Consider the following 19,102-nt stretch of genomic DNA (forward strand, 5'->3'; position numbering starts at 1 on the left):
TAAACTACTTGCATATGGACTATCATTTGAAGTCAATGGTCTCTGTGATAAAATAATCTGGACGCTACATTATAAGCAGATTTTAGAAACAAATTTCAATGTGAAAAAATAAAAAGAGCAATTCAAATAATCATGAATGCCAGTGCAAATATTTTTGTTTACAGATGATTACTACGACATAGTTGTCTAATAGTTAAAAAGTAAAAACTACTTAAATGTCTAAAAAAGGAACCAATTAAACTGATATGCCCATGCAATGGAAAAGTATGCAGCCATTAAAATGGTGATGTAAAATTGTTTAATGCCACAGGAAAAAATGTCTTGGGTATCTTAAGTGGAAAACACATTATAAAACAGTGTATATAAGAAAATCTTGTTTTTATAAAATATACGCATATACACAATCTCACAAATGTCTAAAAAAAAATATTCCAAGATTCAAAACTTATTTCTGGTGGTAGAGTTAAAGTTGACATTGTTTTTTTCCCTTATCTAATTTTCCATTTTTCCCCCCAAAATGGATGACTATTATAATAAAAATATCTAAATAAAAATAAAATACATCAATTCTTCATATCTGATTTTAGACGTTTAAAATGGGCTATTATTTTAAAACATTCATAGTTACTTTAATTATGTATTGCTCATAAAAATATCCAAACACCATAGTATGGAGAAGAATATATAATTGCCTCTTCGTCTCTATCCCTAGGCAACAAAAGAGAAGTACCAACTGTTGTTTACTGAGTAAGCTCCTAGAATCTTAGAAATTTTTCTATGTATATAAAAACATACAGATATTTTTGTACACATGTGTGTACATGTGTACTCTTTATATGCTAAAGTAGAATTACAACTTGGTTTTTCCCCTTTACTCTATCATAGAAATACCTCTCCATGACTCTACATGTGGATCTACTTCATTCTTTTAACTACTGCACAGTATTCCACTAAATGCATGAACTAAAATTTATTTAAATCTCCTGATGAACATTCTTGCTTTTATTTTTGCTATTGTAGGTAAAAGGTTAACAAAAAACTTTTCCCATTCTGCATGAAAATTTCACCTTTGGTTCACTCTCTGGTTCTGTTCTGCTGGCAACTTAAAATGGGTGTGTTAACTATTTTACTAAGCTATGTTACACACTCAACCCCCGATTGGTAGGCTGTATCCTGATTGGGAGAATTATAAATATTCTGATAAGAAGCCATATTTTCAGTCCTCTTTCAGTGTGATGTAAGCTGAAAATTACCTATGCCTATATAACTATGTTACAAGAGGTACTGTCTTCGATGGGGCAGGAGGCTTTTAAGCCAGGGTGGATCCAACACCCACTCCGTGTGGATCATGTCTTATTGGACCTCAGTGGTACTGCAATACTGATCACTTCAAGGACTCCCACAGAAGAGGAATATTTGATGCTGCCCTGAGGGCAAGCTGCACTTCCTGTCTATGGCTTTCTGAGTAGACTGATGCCATCTGTAGTAATCCTGTCCGTCTTTAGTATAGTCCATTCGAAGATGCCCTAGTGGGTACTGCAGTAATCATTAACGATAATGAAATGAAACTTTTTGCACATTTCATCCCTGGCTTGTTGTCTGATCATTTCCCTGAGGTAAATCCCTAGAAGTAGACTAGTAGCAAATGCAATATTTTAAGGTTTGGTCTCCAATGATAAATCGCTCTCCTCAAAAGCTATATGAATTTACATTCTACCTAAACATCCAACGAGAACACTTCTGTCTCCAGAACCTAGCTAACATTAGATAATATGAATCCTACTAATCTTTGCTCACCTGATAGGCAAAATTTGCTATGATCTTGTTTTAATTTGGATTTCCTTCATTACTAATAGGTTGAACAGTTTTTTATATTCTTATAACCAATCCAGAGCTATTTCTTCTATAAAGTGCCTGTTCATATTCTTTACCTTTTCAATCGGGTTGCATTTTTCTTAATGATTTGAAGTTGTCTTTAGTCTAATTTTAATATAGTCAAATAAAAATTCTGAGGTCCCTATCATACTTAGAAAGGCCTCTATATTTGATTATAGAAAAATTCTCCTCTACTTCCTACTCAGTTTTTTATGATTAAAAAAAATTGAATCTATCTAGAATCTATTTTGGGGTATAGTCTGAGGTAAGAATCCAAATTATGTTTTCTAAATGGAGAGCCAATTGTATAGATATCAGATACTGAATAATCCATCCAATTCCATCTCCACAGATACAAAATGCTACCGTAATTATTTATAAGATTCCAACAAAGACATGGATCTATTTCTTATGATCTTTGTCACTATGCCAGTACCATACTGTTTTAATTACTTCTGGATTGGTTTTGATATCTAATGGTGGATTTCTCCTCTCAACTGTATTAAAAAATTTTTGGCTGCATGTGATAAAACACCAGTTGACTACCCCAATATCTCTTTTCTCCCCCTTCCCCCCGTAGTACTAAAGATTTTATTTGGGTAGTAGTGTCACCACTAAGAATACATTTCCCAGCCTCCCTTGGACATGTGACTAAATCCTGACAAATGAAATGCTGAGCAGAACTTCCAAGGCTGATTAAAGAGCAACTCAGCTGGAGGAATAGCTATTTTGTCCTTCCATTTTCCTTCGCTCCTGCTTCTTCCTACTTCCTATGAAAGAAGGCCCCAAAGATGGGAGAGCAGAAGGATAATAATCTGAGTCCCCAATGACAATGAAAAGCTGCCTACCACATTTACTCTTCTAGATAAAACTATTAAAATTTGGATTTCATTAAAATTGTGTTAAACACACTGATTAATTTGGGCAGAATAGGTATCTTTCAATGTTGAGTCTATCCAGGAACATATTTTGACATTCATTTGGGTCCTGTGTAAAATGCTATGTTTTTTAAAGAAAAGGTGTACCTTTAGTGTGCGTGTGATGGGAGGTGGACATTTTTCTTTTATGTATCTAACTAGTTATTACTTGAATCGTTTCTAAAAATTCATCTCATGCAGCAACCTTACAGAATTCATTAATTTTAATAAATTTAGAGTTGATTCCTTTGGATTTTCTTGGTAGACAATGATATCAATAACATCGACAATTTTTTTCCTCTACAATAAGTATTATACATTTTTCTTCCTTTTCTTATTGCATTGGCTTACCCTCCAGAAGAATGTTGAAAGTAATGTTGGTAGTTGGCACTCTTATCTTGTTTCTGATCTATATATCTTCTAAAAGTAAGGCTGGTCTACAGGTTTTTTGTTTGTTTTTGTTTTAAATGCTATCTTTGTCAGGTTTGGTGTCACAGTTTACGTAAGTTTTACAGAACGAATGCAGTTTTCCATCTTTTGTTATGTGCTGGACCTCTTTAAGTAACATGGGAATTATCTGTTCCTTAAAGGTTTTACAGAACTCGGTAGAAAATCGTCTGTACCTTTATTATTAAACGAAGTTTGGCAAATTTTATAATACAACCTTAGCACCTCATGCAGTCACCCAAATGACATGGTGACTGCTTATGTAAACTGCTTTGTACACAGAAGAGTAAACCCTGAGTCATTGGTTTATTGCATAGTGACAATGTGAGAGTAAGGAAGTACTTCACAATTTGCAAAGGCAAATAAAAACTTCAGGGATCCTTACCAACTTATTCTCCATTCAGTTAAATAAATGGAACCATTATAGATGCACACTGATACCTCTAGCCCAATGTAGCACAGGTAAGTGGAAGACCCATAAAAAAAGCGGATAACATGTAATCCCAAATCTCTAAACCTTACTCTTTCATCATTCTTCCAAGAGTATTTTTTGAATTCTATTATTACAACCCTATCCTAGTCTAAGCTCCCAATCATTCTCACCCGGACCCTCAGCAATAGCCTCATAACTCACCTCTCACCTTGCACTCTTGTTTCTGTAACAACACTCTGCCTAGAAAACTTTCCCAACGCCCACATTTCTTTGCCCTTCATGTCTCAGCTTAAGCATTATTTCTGTAGGAAATTCCTAAATATCCTCCCAACTACAGACTGGGTTAGGTCCTCTTTGTTATGTTCTCATAGTGCTTTGTAATGTATCCTTTACATTATGCAGTTTTTAATTGTATACTTAGTTATGTGGCCATTTAATTAACGTCTCTCCCATTAGACTGTAAGCTTCACAAGGGCATGGTCTGTGTCTGTTTTGATCACTACTCTATGCCCAGCTCCTAGCACAATGCCTAGCACATAGTAAGCATGATAAATACTGGCTGAATGAATGCTAATCCAGGGAGGGATGTGTCGTCAGAAGAGTAATGTTAATTGCAGTACTCATTTCTTATATAAAGTCCTTAGTATTTTATACTTGGCTAATACTACCTAAAAATAGTGATCAAGTAAACTAATGTCATCTATTTAAGGGCAGTTACTTATTGACAAGTTTAGGAAAATGGACAATTGTTCTCTTACTTGTAAATTCCTCGTGACATATTTTCAATGTATTTAGCTTTGTCTTGTACTCCACAGTGGTAATGGTAAGTCTTAACACAGGCTTTTATTTCACATCCAATAGTAGCACCGGGCTGACTGCAAAGTGTACATTTCTGTTTAAGGGAAGAGAAAGAATAATCATAAGCAGTATTTCAAAGTTTAGGCAATCTTATATTTTCTATTTTAGCCATATTTCAGCCAAACATTCCAGCTTACAAAGAAAACAGCCAATTTTCTATTGAAAAAGAAGGCACCGAACTTATCGTACAGCAGATATGTTAAATAATGCTGCAATTTAAACCATACTTTGATAGACTTTCTAATATTGTCATCCCCTGATGTTTCCATTATTTAACTGTATGAGCCATCAGAGATCTGACATCTAAACATAAATAAGACACTTCTTAGTACTGCCAAACACAAAAAGAACGATATTCTATATTTTAGAAGTCAGCTTTTCTCCCCGGGATTAGTTCCTTTCCAATTAAAACTGGGAGAAAGAATGAGAAGACAGGAAAGCTATTCCCCCCAGAAAGGGATTGCTACCAAGTAAGCAAAAGGGCAGAGGGAGACTGAGGAGGCTGAAACCTTTTCAAGACTTCTCAGTTGGGCCTAGATTGACCTTGCCTCAAAAATGTCCTGAGATTAAAAGATGACTGCTGACCAAAGGGTCTCATAGTCAAGGGAGTTGGAGAAATGCGTTTTAAACAGATTGCTTGATGGCAGAACTTCTCACAGCCTTTTCTACAGGAAGGAGAATGAACAGTTCCCAAGTTTACTGAACTCCAGATGCCCTTTATTTTTGGAGGGCTGGGGGCGCATCGTGATGGGCTAATTTCCTTTGGAGCACACGTGAGGGAAATGGTAAGTTAGTGTTTACACTAACATTCAGCAGTGGAGAGGTAAATAAGTTGAGAGGTAAATAAGTCAAGAGAACTGAACTGTTATCCCAGTCACCTAGTTGGACTTTAGCTATATGACACAACATTGCTTTGTATGATATGAAGTGATTTTTTCCCTTATTTTTTTTAGCCTATACATTCTGTTTTAAAGGAGTTTCATTTTTAAAAGAATAATCAAAGTATCAATAAACTGAACTAGATTCAAATGGAACAGAGAATATCAACAATCTTGACACCTGCGAAAATGCAGTTCCACAAAGAAAGGGTCATTTCTAATGGATTCAGACAAAGACCATCAATGTCTGAAATCACTAGATGAAAGGCCGAAGGGGAATTTCACAACAGAGGGATCAGCTCACCACCTGAATCCAAGGATCAGACATGGAGTTGTCTGATGTGATAAAATATGGATGATACAGTCTCACCTGTGAAGTATTCTTACCCCCCAAAATATTAAGACTGAATCTAATCAAGCCTTTACATCTTTCACTTTAAAAGAAAATCCGGTGGATAGAGGGACAAGTTCAATGGCATCACGACAAAACAAACAGACAAATAAAGCATGTGGGATAGTCTACAGGACAATCAATTCATCTTCTTCAAAAGCCAATGTCATACGACAAAACAAAACCATAAATAACCAACACAGGGAGGAGGGTAGGCCCTGTCTCACTGAAGGGATATATAACAACCACATATAACATGTGAGCCTCCTCTGGGTTCTGATTCACACAAATCAACTTAAAAATATAGTTTCGAGACAACTGGGAAAATAACAAATACAAACTGGGTATTAAATGACACTGAGGACTCATTGTTAATTTATAAAGTGTAATGACATTGTGGTTAGGTAAGAAAATGTCCAACTTTTAAGAGATACATACTGAAATATGTAGAGGTGAAATGATATGAAGTCTCAGCTCTGCTTTAAAATACTTCAAGCAACAAGATTAATAGGCATAGATGAAACGAGTGCCGCAAATTCTTGATAACTGATGAGTCAAGGTGATGGATAGACGTGTGTTACTAGTTTTTCTAATTTTGATATGTTTGAAAATTTTCACAATAAAAAAATTCAAAAATTAAAGTCATTTCTAGAGACAATTGCTGTCTTAAAGAAAAGATTTTTGCATTCCATTGACATTTTATAAAATTCATAAACTGTAAAGGAGTAAGTGATCAATAAAGATGCCAATGTTTCTTAAAGCTATTTATTAGTAATTCAGTATGTTTAAAAACATGAAACTTAGGCACATTTTAAAGAAAACTTTAAAGCTATGATAAACATTTTAAAAGACATAACTGCGTATGTGAACTTTAACTAAACAAAAGGCTCTGAAAAAATCTTTTCCTTTTATTAAAAAAAAAAGAATGAACAACATGGGGAGGTTCTCAATGCTCTATTAGGGTTATGGAATTTTTCTTTAGGCAAGCTTAAACAATATTAACATTTTAAACTTAATAAGGTGTGTCACATTCATATCTTCATTTATTTTATTAAAAGACTCAAATACTCTGAAATATAAATCTTAGTATAATTCTCTTGAGTAATGAAGTTACATAGAGAGAGGAATAAATTTCAGTAACATCGGCATCCTTTATTATATTACAAATAAGTCAAATATATACTGTACTTTAACATATGAACTATTGTATATTAAATTTTTGATGACTGGATAAATTTGAGATGTGTTCTAAATGTAAAGCAGAAAGTCAGAAGAGAAACGTTGCATAGCATAAATATAAAACCACAGACCATTCTTTTCCCCCGCTTAATCTCCTGAAGTACAGTTTTAATATCAAAATCTCCAAATTCTGCTCTTGATGTTGTTGTGAGCTGGACTGTGCCAGAAGAAAATAACTAGAGAAGAAAAACGCAAGAACATTAACATTCAGAATCCTTTTGAGAAGAAAATTAAACATAATAACAAATGTGTTACAATACTTTAATATCCTGAGAAAGATGACTTTTCCTTAATAATCAAGTACCAATTCAATATTTTTAATATATTCCCATGTCTGATTAAAATATAGCCCATAATAAAGACGATGAAATAAAACTATGATTGCCAGTTTAGAGCCCAGATTAAATACTTCATTAAACAATGGAGATTTCAGCAGTGGCATGCTGTTATCTCAACTGTTTTATATATCCACAAAGTTTTAAAAAATAGTTTAAATTGGCAAATTTCAACCATAGATGAAGATCAGAATCACCTGGGGATTTCTTTCCCCCAAACCAGACATGTTTGGGATCTACTTCAGGGTGCATTTTTTTGGAAAAAGCTCCCCAGGTAAAACTAATATACATCTCTGGTTAAGAACCTCTGATATAAACATATATTTTAAAACCTAAAAATTCAAATGTCTAACCACTATGCTGTACACTTGAAACATATAATATTGAATGTCAATTGTAATTGAAAAATCATAAAAAGGGGCGGAGGAGGTAAAGGGGAATAAGAAGTTCAAACTCTCAGGTATAAATCAAATGAGTTATAGGGATGTGGTGTACATCATAGGGAATATAGTCTATAATATTGTGATAGCATCGTACGGTGTCAGATGGTTGCTGGACTTATCATGGTGATCACTTATTTAGGTATATAAATGTTGAATAACTATGGTATACACCTGAAACTAATACAATATTGTATGTTAGCTACATTTTAATAAAAAAAAATTTTTAAAAATCATTCAGAACAAAAAAAACAGGTTTATGGATACTATATGGCAGACCTGGATCTAAAGATGCAACGATGTAATTCTTACCCTCAAGGAAATTTAAGTCTATTAGGGAAGAGATGATCATAAATGAGTAATTGCAATACGGTTTGTGAAGTACAATAAGAGATATTTACTAGGTTATAATGGAGAGCAAACATCTTTGAAGACGAGTTTATAGAGCTGAAATTTTTACTGTATAAAAGAATTAATGAGGGATTATCTGGACTATGGAATCTATAATTAGGATTAATCTAAATGATACTAAATCATAAAGGCTTTATTTTTAAAGATCTAAAGTTTTCTATGAAGATTTGGGAATATAGGATATACTTTCCATAATTATAAAACACTAATGGTGGAGGGAAAGGTGCCATATTTGATTCCTAGCTAAATGCTTTTCAAAAAACGTGGGTTTAAAAGCACAAAAATGAACCAGTTTACCATGCACTTATAATGTGCAGCTGCCTTCTTGGCATTAAATATATGCAGTTTTCCTCTTGCTTCATTTTCTTCCTCTCCTACATGGCAAAATCCACATTTAGGCCTGGTGTCACTAGGGCTGCTTCTGTGTGGAGACCTATCTCTCTGCAAATGTAAAAGAGAAAAAAAGAACTTTAAAAAGATCCATGAAAATATGCTATCAGTACCTTAGGCTTAGACAACATTTCAAAGGACACGTTTTACCTATAACCACAGGTTAAATGAAACATTTAATGAAAAGTAAGAATCCCATATTTTTCTACTTACATAGGAACTACTTTCCATTTCATCTGTTCCATGGGAGGATGTGGACCTGGTATCTTCCGACAGCCCTTTAAAATTAGTTTTTCGTGGTCTTCCTTTGCGACTTTTCTTTTTACTTTTAGGTGATGAGGGCTCCAGTTCATGTTCATTAAAACTTTCTTCTAAATCAGCTGCTTAAAAATGAACAAAAGCTTTACATAGACCAACCTTAACATGAGCATTAGTTCATGGGTCCTTAGACCATCGGTTTCTCCTTAGAATGACATCGTCTCCAGAAACAAGGAGAAATGGTCTGTGGTATATTCAATATAGCAATGTAACATTTCACATAAACACAACAAAAACCAAATAAAAAGTTTTGTTATAATCATTGGAAAATTAATGATTTCCATCAAATTCATAATTCTATAAAAATGAGTTTTGTGATTTTGACTGTGCATATGATTCAGTAAACATTTCTAAACTCTAATAATTTCTAGAATTAGCTCTTGTATTGTTTTTTACATAGGTTTCAGAGTTTTACTTCATGTTGTTGGTGAAATCAGAACACTTACCTAGAAAACAAACTTACTATAACTTGGAAAACTAAATGAAAATAAAGTAGGTATATCTTCTCTAATTCAGTAGCCGCCAGCAACATAAGGTTTTTAAAAATTTAACTCATTTATAATTAAACAAAATTCTTCAGTTTCTCAGTTACACTGACCACATTTCAAGTGCTTATTTGTTACATGTGGCAAGATGCATCTCTACTGGATATCACAGACCTAGAATGTTTCTATCATCACAGAAAAGTCTATTGAACAGTGCTATTCTTTAAAGATAACTCTTTAAACTATCATGGAAATCAAATGATCAAATTCAACAAGGAAATCATCTATAAATGAACTAACCAAAACAAATATTAAGTATAAGAGGCATTTCTAACATAAGTGACAGAAAATCTATGTTGTAGGTAAGCTGGACAATACTTTAATGGATTAAACAAAATATGTAGAAATTTTAGAACAGCATTTCCCAGAAATTTGAAAAGAATTCCTACCATTAATGGAAGGAGTTTCATTTAGTTATTCGCTACAAATATTTTATTTATCGAGGGCCTACTGTATATAAGGCAATGTGTTTAGTACTCCAGAAGGTAAAAAAAAAGTGTTCACTTGACTTAGGGTCAAACTATAGAAAGTTTTAGGCACAGCTCTAATACCTTCCTCATTTCTTCATGTACCATAAGTTATTGACTAGAATTCCAGGGACTAACTTCTCAATGAGAAAGCATATCAACTCCTATGTTGATCTTTCCTAAAAATACTTTAAAGGTTTTTTGTTGTTGTTGTTGTTTAAAAATAGAAGCACATTCGTTATGCTAAGAAAAAGGTAATGCAATTAGTATACTTAAATATGTAAACTCTAGGAACTGAGAACATTCGATTGTTTGAAAAACAGTTAATACAAATTTGTATCAATGCAACTTCACACAACTATGGTAGAATTTGAGGGAGAAAAAAAGGAGAAAAGGTACAAGTTAGTATATAGTGTTTTACAGGTAACAAGAAAAATTCGTGTGAATACATCTCCCCGTGAAGCCACACAAGTCAATTAAAGATATCTCCTGATTTTAACCCTATAGAAGATTTCACATCAAAACACACTGCCTACTTTAAACATTAAACCTGATAAATAACACATAGAATTTCATTAAAGCTGTTAGAATTACTTACACATGCCAAAAATTTAAAATCATTATTATTATTATTATTATTATTATTTTTTACGCCTACAGCACCTGGTCTTCCTAGGTGGTCTCCCACCCAAGTACTAACCAGGCCCGACCCTGCTTAGCTTCCGAGATCAGACGGGATGGGTCGCGTTCAGGGTAGCATGGCCATAGACTTAAAATTCTTGATATGAAAAAAAAATCATAATCAAATGTTTCAATCATTTTGATGACTATTATATCCTATGTAATACACATAATAGTCTGTTATTTACACTGAAGATCACTAACACTGTAACAACAGTATATTATTAAACATCTATGAAGAAGTTACTTAATTGTTCCCACTATCAGGCCAACGTGATTAGTTTTCCACGTCTTAAATATGGAATCATTCACTATAAAATTTTAGAGGACTTCTGACATAATAGTAAAAAGAAAATCACAAAAGGTTGATAGATTTAACTATATTAGACTTTCAAATTTCTGAAAGTAAAAAAAAGTGATACAATTAAAAGGTAACTGGAAAAATATCTGTGTACCTATGATAAACACAACTATGGTAGATTAGTATCCTTATGATATAAAATCATAAAAGATTAAAACTACAAAAGAAAAATGGATCAAATATATAATCAAATAATTTGCATTAAGTAAACATACTTTTAAAAAATGTGAGTTCTCTAGAATCAAAGTGTAAATTAAGTGATATATCATTTTTACCTATCAAAACGACAGATTTAAATGTTACAAAAAGCTACAATAAACCCAACAAAAATTGTGTTAGAAATAAAAATGTAAAAGAAGCCCCACAAAAACATTGAGATAGACCATGCTTCTGGATGAACAGGATCCACATTAGAATATCAGCTCTTGCTAACCTAATTTAATGAAATTTCAATAAAATGTAGTTTAAAAGTTGATTCCAGTTTTCTGAAGAGTAAACGTACAATACACAAGAATATCTTTTTTTAAAAAAAAAGGTATCAAAATATACTATAAAGCAACAGCAGTTAAAACATTGGCACAGGAATAGACATGTGTCAGCGGAAGAGAAAATGAAGTCGAAAATAGACCTACATGTATTTAGAAATTTGGAGTATGATAACAGTGGCATTTCAAGTGCATGGGGGAAAGATATGATGGCACAATTGGCTATCCAATTCCAAAAAATTGAGATTCCTTTCCTCTTACCATATGAAAAAATTAGAGATGGATCAAAAAATCTAATCATAAAGTAACTGTAAATGCAACATAAGAAAATGGAGGATAATATATTTTTTTTTATAATCTTGGAGTTGGAACACCTATGAAGCCATAAAGAAAAGACTGATATATCTGACTAAAAGTTACAATCTTTTGGATGGCACAGGCACCATAAACCAAGTGAAAAGACAAATAAGTTGGGAAATCATTTGTATTTAGTGACAGAGAATTAATATCTATATTATAAAGAGCACTACAAATCAATTTTTAAAAGACAAACCGTAAGAGAAAAATGAGCAAAGGACAGGAGCTGGCAATTCATAGAAGAAATATAAATGACTATTAAAAAAAGCATGAGCAGAAGCCCAACCTTATTAGTGATAAGAAGCAAAAATTAAATGAGATAATCAGATAGGCAAAAATTAAAGACTGATAGTATCTAGCACAGCTATGGGGAACTGGGCACTCTCAGACACTGTTGGTGGGAACATAAACTGGGTACATGTGACAGTGCTTATTGCCAACATTAAAAAGCACAGACCTTCTTCTAGCACTCTATCCTACAGAATCACTTGTATACATACATAAGCACATATGTACAAGGAAGATCAATGCAGTTTTATCTGTATTTATGAAAGAATAGATATAACTGATCTTTATTAATAGAGAAATCCTTAAATAAACTATAGTTCTATTTATTTTATGGGATATAACACAACTGTTAAAAAGAATGAGGTCTATTTATATGCATTGACGGGGAAAGATGTCTGTGTTATATCACAGAATGAAAAAAGGAAGTTGCATAACCTTATGTGTGTGTGTGTGTGTATACACACATACTATGATGCCACTATTTTTTTCTAAAATATGCATAGGTATATATACACACACACATACCTACATACCTACATGCATATATATATATATATATATATATATACACATATGCTTGTATGTATGTAAAAAAGGCTCTGGGGAGATATACACCAAACGGTCATTACTAGTTACTCCTAGAGAATGTGATTTCAGGATGAAGAAAGGGCTTTTTTAATTACTTCAATTTTAATAGTACTATTGTACGATTTTAATTTTTTTGAACAATGGGCAATGTACTACCTTTGTAAAGAATTTATAACATCCAATGTGGTGAAAGGAGGGTGTAAAGTCGGTGTAAAGTCATCTACTGCTGATGGGAATATAGTCTAGCACAATCTTTCTAGAAAGTAATATGGCAACCTTAAACAGATTGAACCCTCTGACCCAGTGATTTTACTTTTGGGAATTTATCCTAGAAAATTATTGTAAATGCACATGAAAATGTGAGTACAAAGCAAGTCAGAGCACCTCTGTTAAAAATTTTCATTAACCTATTGGGTTTCTTTTTCCAATTAAAAATTGTAAAAATGTTTTAAGATTTTAAACACTTATTTTTTTTCTTTAACAGTAGTTATAAAAGAACTATCTGCATAAAAGAAGTAAAAATCTTCCCTTCCACCAACCATTTCCACCTGCTCTGCACTCCCAGCTGACTCCCTAGCTTTCTTGCTTCCCTTCCTTTTTACTAGCTCCCTCCCTCCCTCTCAAGATAACCACTGTTAACAGCTTCTTTTCTCAGTCTCAAGGGTTGAGAATCTGGTTTTGAATCCTCGATCTATCATAGATTTTATGTTCTTGGACCTGAGACCTACCTAAAAGGGTTCCTGAATTAAATGAGTTACTCCATGTAAAGTACTTAATTTATAACAGTGCCTGGCACATAAAACTGAAATCCCATTTTATTAACTCATCTTGCTCTACTAACACCAGTGCAAGAGAAGCTACAGGACAAGGAAGTATCGCCCCAAATAAGTGACAAATTAAATGTCATGCTTAGTTTCAAGCCAAAGAAAATGAAGAGGTTATAAACATTTCTTGAGCACTCATCCCATGCAAAACATTTTATATTGGGTAATTTAAGAAAAACAATAAACCACAAGTTGGCTCCTTACAATTTCAAGAACCTAAACTGAGCTGAGGTTATTTTTGTGATCATGTCTTAAATTCTACACATTACTGGGGTCAACAGCTAACACTCAGCATCTACTCTATGCCATTTTCTATCTCATCACCGACTGCTTTGCTCCATATAAATTATTAAATACAAAGGCCTCACTCGTTAATGAAAATGACTTTAAAAGACCCACCATTCATATGCCATCACAGTTCCTTGTAGGTACTCAAAATGCTTAGTGATGACCAGCTAACATATTAAGTACATCTACAAAACAGAGATTCACATCAGTTACAAGCTAGAGATACGTGCTAAAAGACCAATGTTTGACATTTTGAAATACTGCTTTAAAAAAAGGTAAAGAATATATCTATTAGCTAAACACACAGGCCAACAAGGGAAAAACAACGTAAGATGTAGGATTTAATTCTGCCTATTCCTGTCCAATTTTAACATGTAAGTTTCTATTAAGAATAGGAGGGCACTAGACCATTTTAAAGTGCTTGATAACCACACGTGGTTAATGGCTACCATATTGGAAGGTGCAAATATAGAACATTTCTATTGTCACAGTAAGTTCTACTAGACAGGGTTGTCAAGTCATTAGTTCTCTATCCCCTTGTAAAAAGCCCTGCACTGTTGCGGTCCATGTCATTCAGCTAAACCACTGCTTCTCAAACTTTAAGGTGAATACAAACCATTTGAGATTTTGTTAAAGTGGAAATTCCTATTTAGCAGGTCAGAGGGAGAAGTTGAAATTAGGCATTTCTAACAAACTCCCAGATGATGACAATTCTGCTGGCCCAAAGACTATGCTATCTTCTTCCCCTCCTTGTTGCTTACAGTTACAAATTCCCAGACATTCTACCTCACCCACCCGACCTTCTTTAAAAAATCCAAGCAATACCTAGCCACTCAGTTCCTTGATCCTCAATGATGTCCACCAACTACCCAATCCCCATAATCGTACCTTATAATGACCTAAAATAGCTTTACCTCTGAAATCATTGTATCGCACTTTGGGACCATAAATGATTGCCTTCCCAAGTACTTTCATTCTCCTTGTTCTTCAACATTATCAGGACCTCCAGTCTATATTTCCTTCCTGTTTCTTTTTTCTTTTCCTGACTTCACTTTCCTAACTTAGATTTCTTTCTTATAAATATCCTAAACTCCCTTTTATCCCTTTACTTCTTTGTTGAACCTGCTTGGCAAAATCCCAATTCTGAATTAACCAACTAGCCACTTTCTCTATGCAATACCTAGGATCCTGAATTGCTGGAAGAAAGTCACACAACCTGACTGATGGCATCACTATATAAATTCATGGTTACCAACCTCAACTGGGCCCTCAATCCAGTCTGGAAACCTTACATATCTCTAGCAAACCTTCTCTCCTGGTCTTCACAACTATTCTTTCAAACTTCTGCTCACCTTCAACTTCCAATCCTCACAGGTCTCCACACATTCTCCCTCACAGAGAAAACAGACCAGAGAGGAATCACCTATTCTTCTTCCTTCTCTCCTATTACAGTGGAAATGTCCTCCTATTATGGGACAATTGTTCCCGCTTGTGCATTGAATCCTTCTTCCTGTACCTTCAATCTCTTCTTGCCTATCAGATCCTTTCTCATAAGTATTAAATACCAATTAACCCCCGCTTCCAAAAAAAGGCCAAGTGAAAGAAACCAATCTGATTCTAACTATATGACATCCTAGAAAAGGCAAAACTAAGAAGACAATAAAGATTCTCTTAAATTTAATACTTCAAAACACAGTTCATGTTATAACAAACTAACATGACAGACTGAATTTTATAATATTTATCATTTTAAGTATTAAAGTAAGTATTGAGCCATAGATGGCAAATGATTAAGAAACTGCCACAGGTATCAATTCCTCTTTGCTGAACAGATTGGTGCAGTACAATTTTCAAACCAAAACAGTCCCTAAAATACAATCCTATAAACTCATCATAAATTATAATCATAAAGCACAACATATGTTTCCCATTAGAACGATGAAAGAATTGCAAGTTCTGCTTCTGAAAAAATACTCAATATCAAATAAATTCAAGCTAGATGAATACGATAAGTCAAAATTCAATACATATAAACTCTTTAATATTTTAATTTCTTCTTTAATACTTTTAAATTGTAAAATTATGCATCCGGTTCTACCATAAGTATAAACAAACTACATATATTATCAATAATACAAGGGCCCCCAATGTGCTACAAAAGTATACATGGAACTCAAAATTCAAATTCATTGTATTACAAATTTGAATTGTAGTAATCCTTCCAGTTACATTAAAAGAAAAGTCATCTTGAAAAGTATGAATTTAGGTCTTTCTCATTAATAAGTTTGTCAAAGCAAAAAGGTAGTTAAAATTATTCTACTTCACGTAGTCTGCAGTGCCTTCTCTCTACCACTAGATGGTACTATCAGCTTCAGAAATCTAGGGAATAAAAGGGGAGCAGTCTAAATTAATCATTGCTGCTATCCTCAAATATGTCCCACTATGTTCATATACTTGTGTTCATCAGGTCACAAATCTCAACTCTTGGCTTAAAATCTTAAAGAGAATCAAATAAACACACTGTTAAAATCTGAAGTAATAAAAGGTGGTAAAGCTTACTGTTAACCTTTCACAAAAGGTTTTTCAATTCAATTCTAAAATTAAATGAGGAAAAGATACTGATGAAAAACACTACAAAGGTTTATCAGTTGCACTCTAACACTTCAAAAACATTCTGTTCTTATTATTTATCCAACTGGTTTACCTTAAAGACAAGGTTTCTTTTCTTTCTTTCTTTTTTCTTTTTTTGCTAAAGACTGTACTCTCAACCTGCACTTTTAAAGTATTTGGATTAATCTGGAGTCCAAAGTATAAATACTATTTTGTATTATGAAACCAAGATCTGAGAGATCAAAAAGGGCCAAAAATTTTAATATGCTAACACTAATAATTAAGTCTTTTATAAAAGAAACAACTTCCTAAAACAATAGGCTTAAACCATTCTAATTGTAAGCAACAAAAGCTAACAAAAACTTTAAAGATCTTTAATCTAAATGGATAGAACAATCTCAGGTTAAATCTAAGCCTTTTTATATTACTAGTAAAAGTATCAAAACCACCTGTTTGAAAAGGTTTGAAACAAGTCAGAATTCAGTTTGAGAACTTTACCATACCTTCTAAACACCAGTACAACTTGGCTACCTATATATAAACACTACTAACCTGGTTTTGTATAAATTTAAGTGGAAATGCACTATAATTTTAGGTTTATATTTTAAAATTGGTTTTCTTATGATCACGTCTGTATTTTTTTAAAAAGTACTACAATGTGAATAGAAATTTAACAGAAAGCCTGATGATCGCAAATAGTATTAGTATCGCCTATTCATATTTCTATATCTGACAGTAGCTCAATTAACTTTATAATCTACTAACACTTAAACACAGAAATCTATAACTACTAGCATCATTTCTCCCTAAAGATAAATACTGTCTTGATGAACTCTTTACAAGAACTTTGGGATAAAAGTTTTCTTAAAAATTCAGATCTTTTTTACTATTGTGAATTAGTTTATCCTAACGCTTTTATAATTCTTGGAAATGTATTCAATATTGAAATACATCTTATGGTAAAAATTAATATAGTATAATTCACTCATATTTTACGCAAATTTCTTCTCAAAATTAAAATGTGGCTGAAAGACATACCTTCAGAGTTATGTGCAGTTTTCTTGTGTTTCCGGCAATAAACCCTATAAAAAATAATTTAAAATTATCAAGTAAACTGAACATATTTCTCTAAAAATGAGCACTATACATCACCTCATTCACAAGTTAGATTCCAAACATCTTATTAAACTTCCTATGCCATTTCTCTAAGCATTAAATTCTTTACCAAAAACACCCTTTATGATGATGCCGAAATGTTCTGAAATGGCGAACATTTTTACAAAAGCCCAAAGAAAGCATGACTGTTAAAAAAAATCTTAAAAGAGAAGTTGATAATTACATGTAAATTCCTTGTGAAGGTTTCTCTCGTATTTGAGCTTTATCGTGCAATGCACAGTGGTAGTGGTATGTCCTGTGACAGGTTTTCACATCACAACCAATTGTTGCTCCAGGACAATGACACAAAGAACACATCTACGGCAAAAACAATAAAAACTTATTAGTGTGTGATTTTGCTAAGGCAGTGATCTCAGGTTAGAGGCATATCAATCTCTGTCAAGGAAAACAAATTGGTTATTGAAAAGTTTTGTAACTAATTATGCTATTTTTCTTATGTTCTCACCAGGAAATGTCAAATAAAATTCTACTGGGGGTATTTTTCCCATGTTAAACAATGACAAAATTAATGAAATATTATTAATGTCTACTGTTTCACTGTGGTCAAGTGAAAATTTTAAATCCTGCAAATCAGAGATGTAAGCTGTATATAACTTACACTTCTTCACAAATCCAGACCTTCCTGGAAATGAGTAACTGGGGAAAATGCCTCATACCAGAAAAAGTATTTCCTCAGATTCTCACTGCTCAATGAGACTTTCTGGGAAAAAAACCCTCACATACTATTTGGGAACCTGGTAAAAATTGATTTTAAGTGAAGGAAGGAGAGAGGATAAAATAATTAAGTAATTTTCTAAATACCTCAAGCTCTAAAAATATTCTGTGATGTCAAGTTGATTGTGAAAATATGCTCATCTGTTTTAATTTAATCCATGTTACTTACCTCTTGCATTATGAATTCAGACAAATAGATAAAAGAATAGATTCTCCCAATACATTTTCGTATACCTTACCTTATGACTTTATTGAATAATTCCTATTGTTTAGCTCTTGATCTAAATTTAGGAAAAAAATCTTTTTAAAAAGCACATAACAATGACATTAACAATGGTTGTTAGCGGTTTTCATTAACATATCACAGTATACTGTGCTGAGTGGCCTTTTAATGAGGCTATCTCCTAAGCTTTAAATACCAGGACAAAATAAACTCACAATAATGTAAATGTTAAAAACTGCTCATTTGTTTTTAGGTTGCTAGAGACCTCATTCTGAACTCTTCTCATTGCTCTTTAATTTTAACATAAAGAACATTTACCGTCCTAATTTTGGATTACTTGGCCCCTTAGCAATTTTTGTTGTACCAAGAGGCTAATATAAATTCCAATAAAATTTCTTATATTTCTCTAAGCAAGGGAACACTCAACCTCCGAGTCAAGTTATCATTCAAAAAATACTCATATAAAAGTCAAAAACAGAAACATTCTCAATACAGGTACTTCCAAGAAAAGATGAGGGCCAGTGTCCACTAATACTAGTGAAATACTCCACTTCCTTAAATAA

At 33.0% G+C, this 19,102-nt stretch overlaps 1 protein-coding gene and 1 pseudogene across 4 annotated transcripts in view; both read right to left on the reverse strand.

Annotated features, from left to right (window-relative positions):
• The window catches only part of PHF6 (PHD finger protein 6), a 42,398-nt gene that overhangs the window by 6,630 nt on the left and 16,666 nt on the right, over positions 1–19,102 (reverse strand). For 3 of the 4 annotated variants that reach the window (XM_015596846.2, XM_006921522.3, XM_025039649.1), the window contains exons 4-9: positions 17,766–17,899; positions 17,465–17,508; positions 8,828–8,997; positions 8,522–8,665; positions 7,110–7,214; positions 4,431–4,564 (exon numbers count right to left, since the gene is read on the reverse strand). In XM_015596846.2, the coding sequence (XP_015452332.1) occupies positions 4,431–4,564; positions 7,110–7,214; positions 8,522–8,665; positions 8,828–8,997; positions 17,465–17,508; positions 17,766–17,899 (731 nt within the window). The remainder of the gene's footprint in view (positions 1–4,430; positions 4,565–7,109; positions 7,215–8,521; positions 8,666–8,827; positions 8,998–17,464; positions 17,509–17,765; positions 17,900–19,102) is intronic. The other variant, XM_006921523.3, reaches the window with a different exon arrangement.
• LOC112470928 lies at positions 10,596–10,714 on the reverse strand (annotated as a pseudogene).

Source organism: Pteropus alecto, unplaced genomic scaffold (assembly GCF_000325575.1).
Source record: "Pteropus alecto unplaced genomic scaffold, ASM32557v1 scaffold19, whole genome shotgun sequence".
Classification (NCBI taxonomy): domain Eukaryota; kingdom Metazoa; phylum Chordata; class Mammalia; order Chiroptera; family Pteropodidae; genus Pteropus; species Pteropus alecto.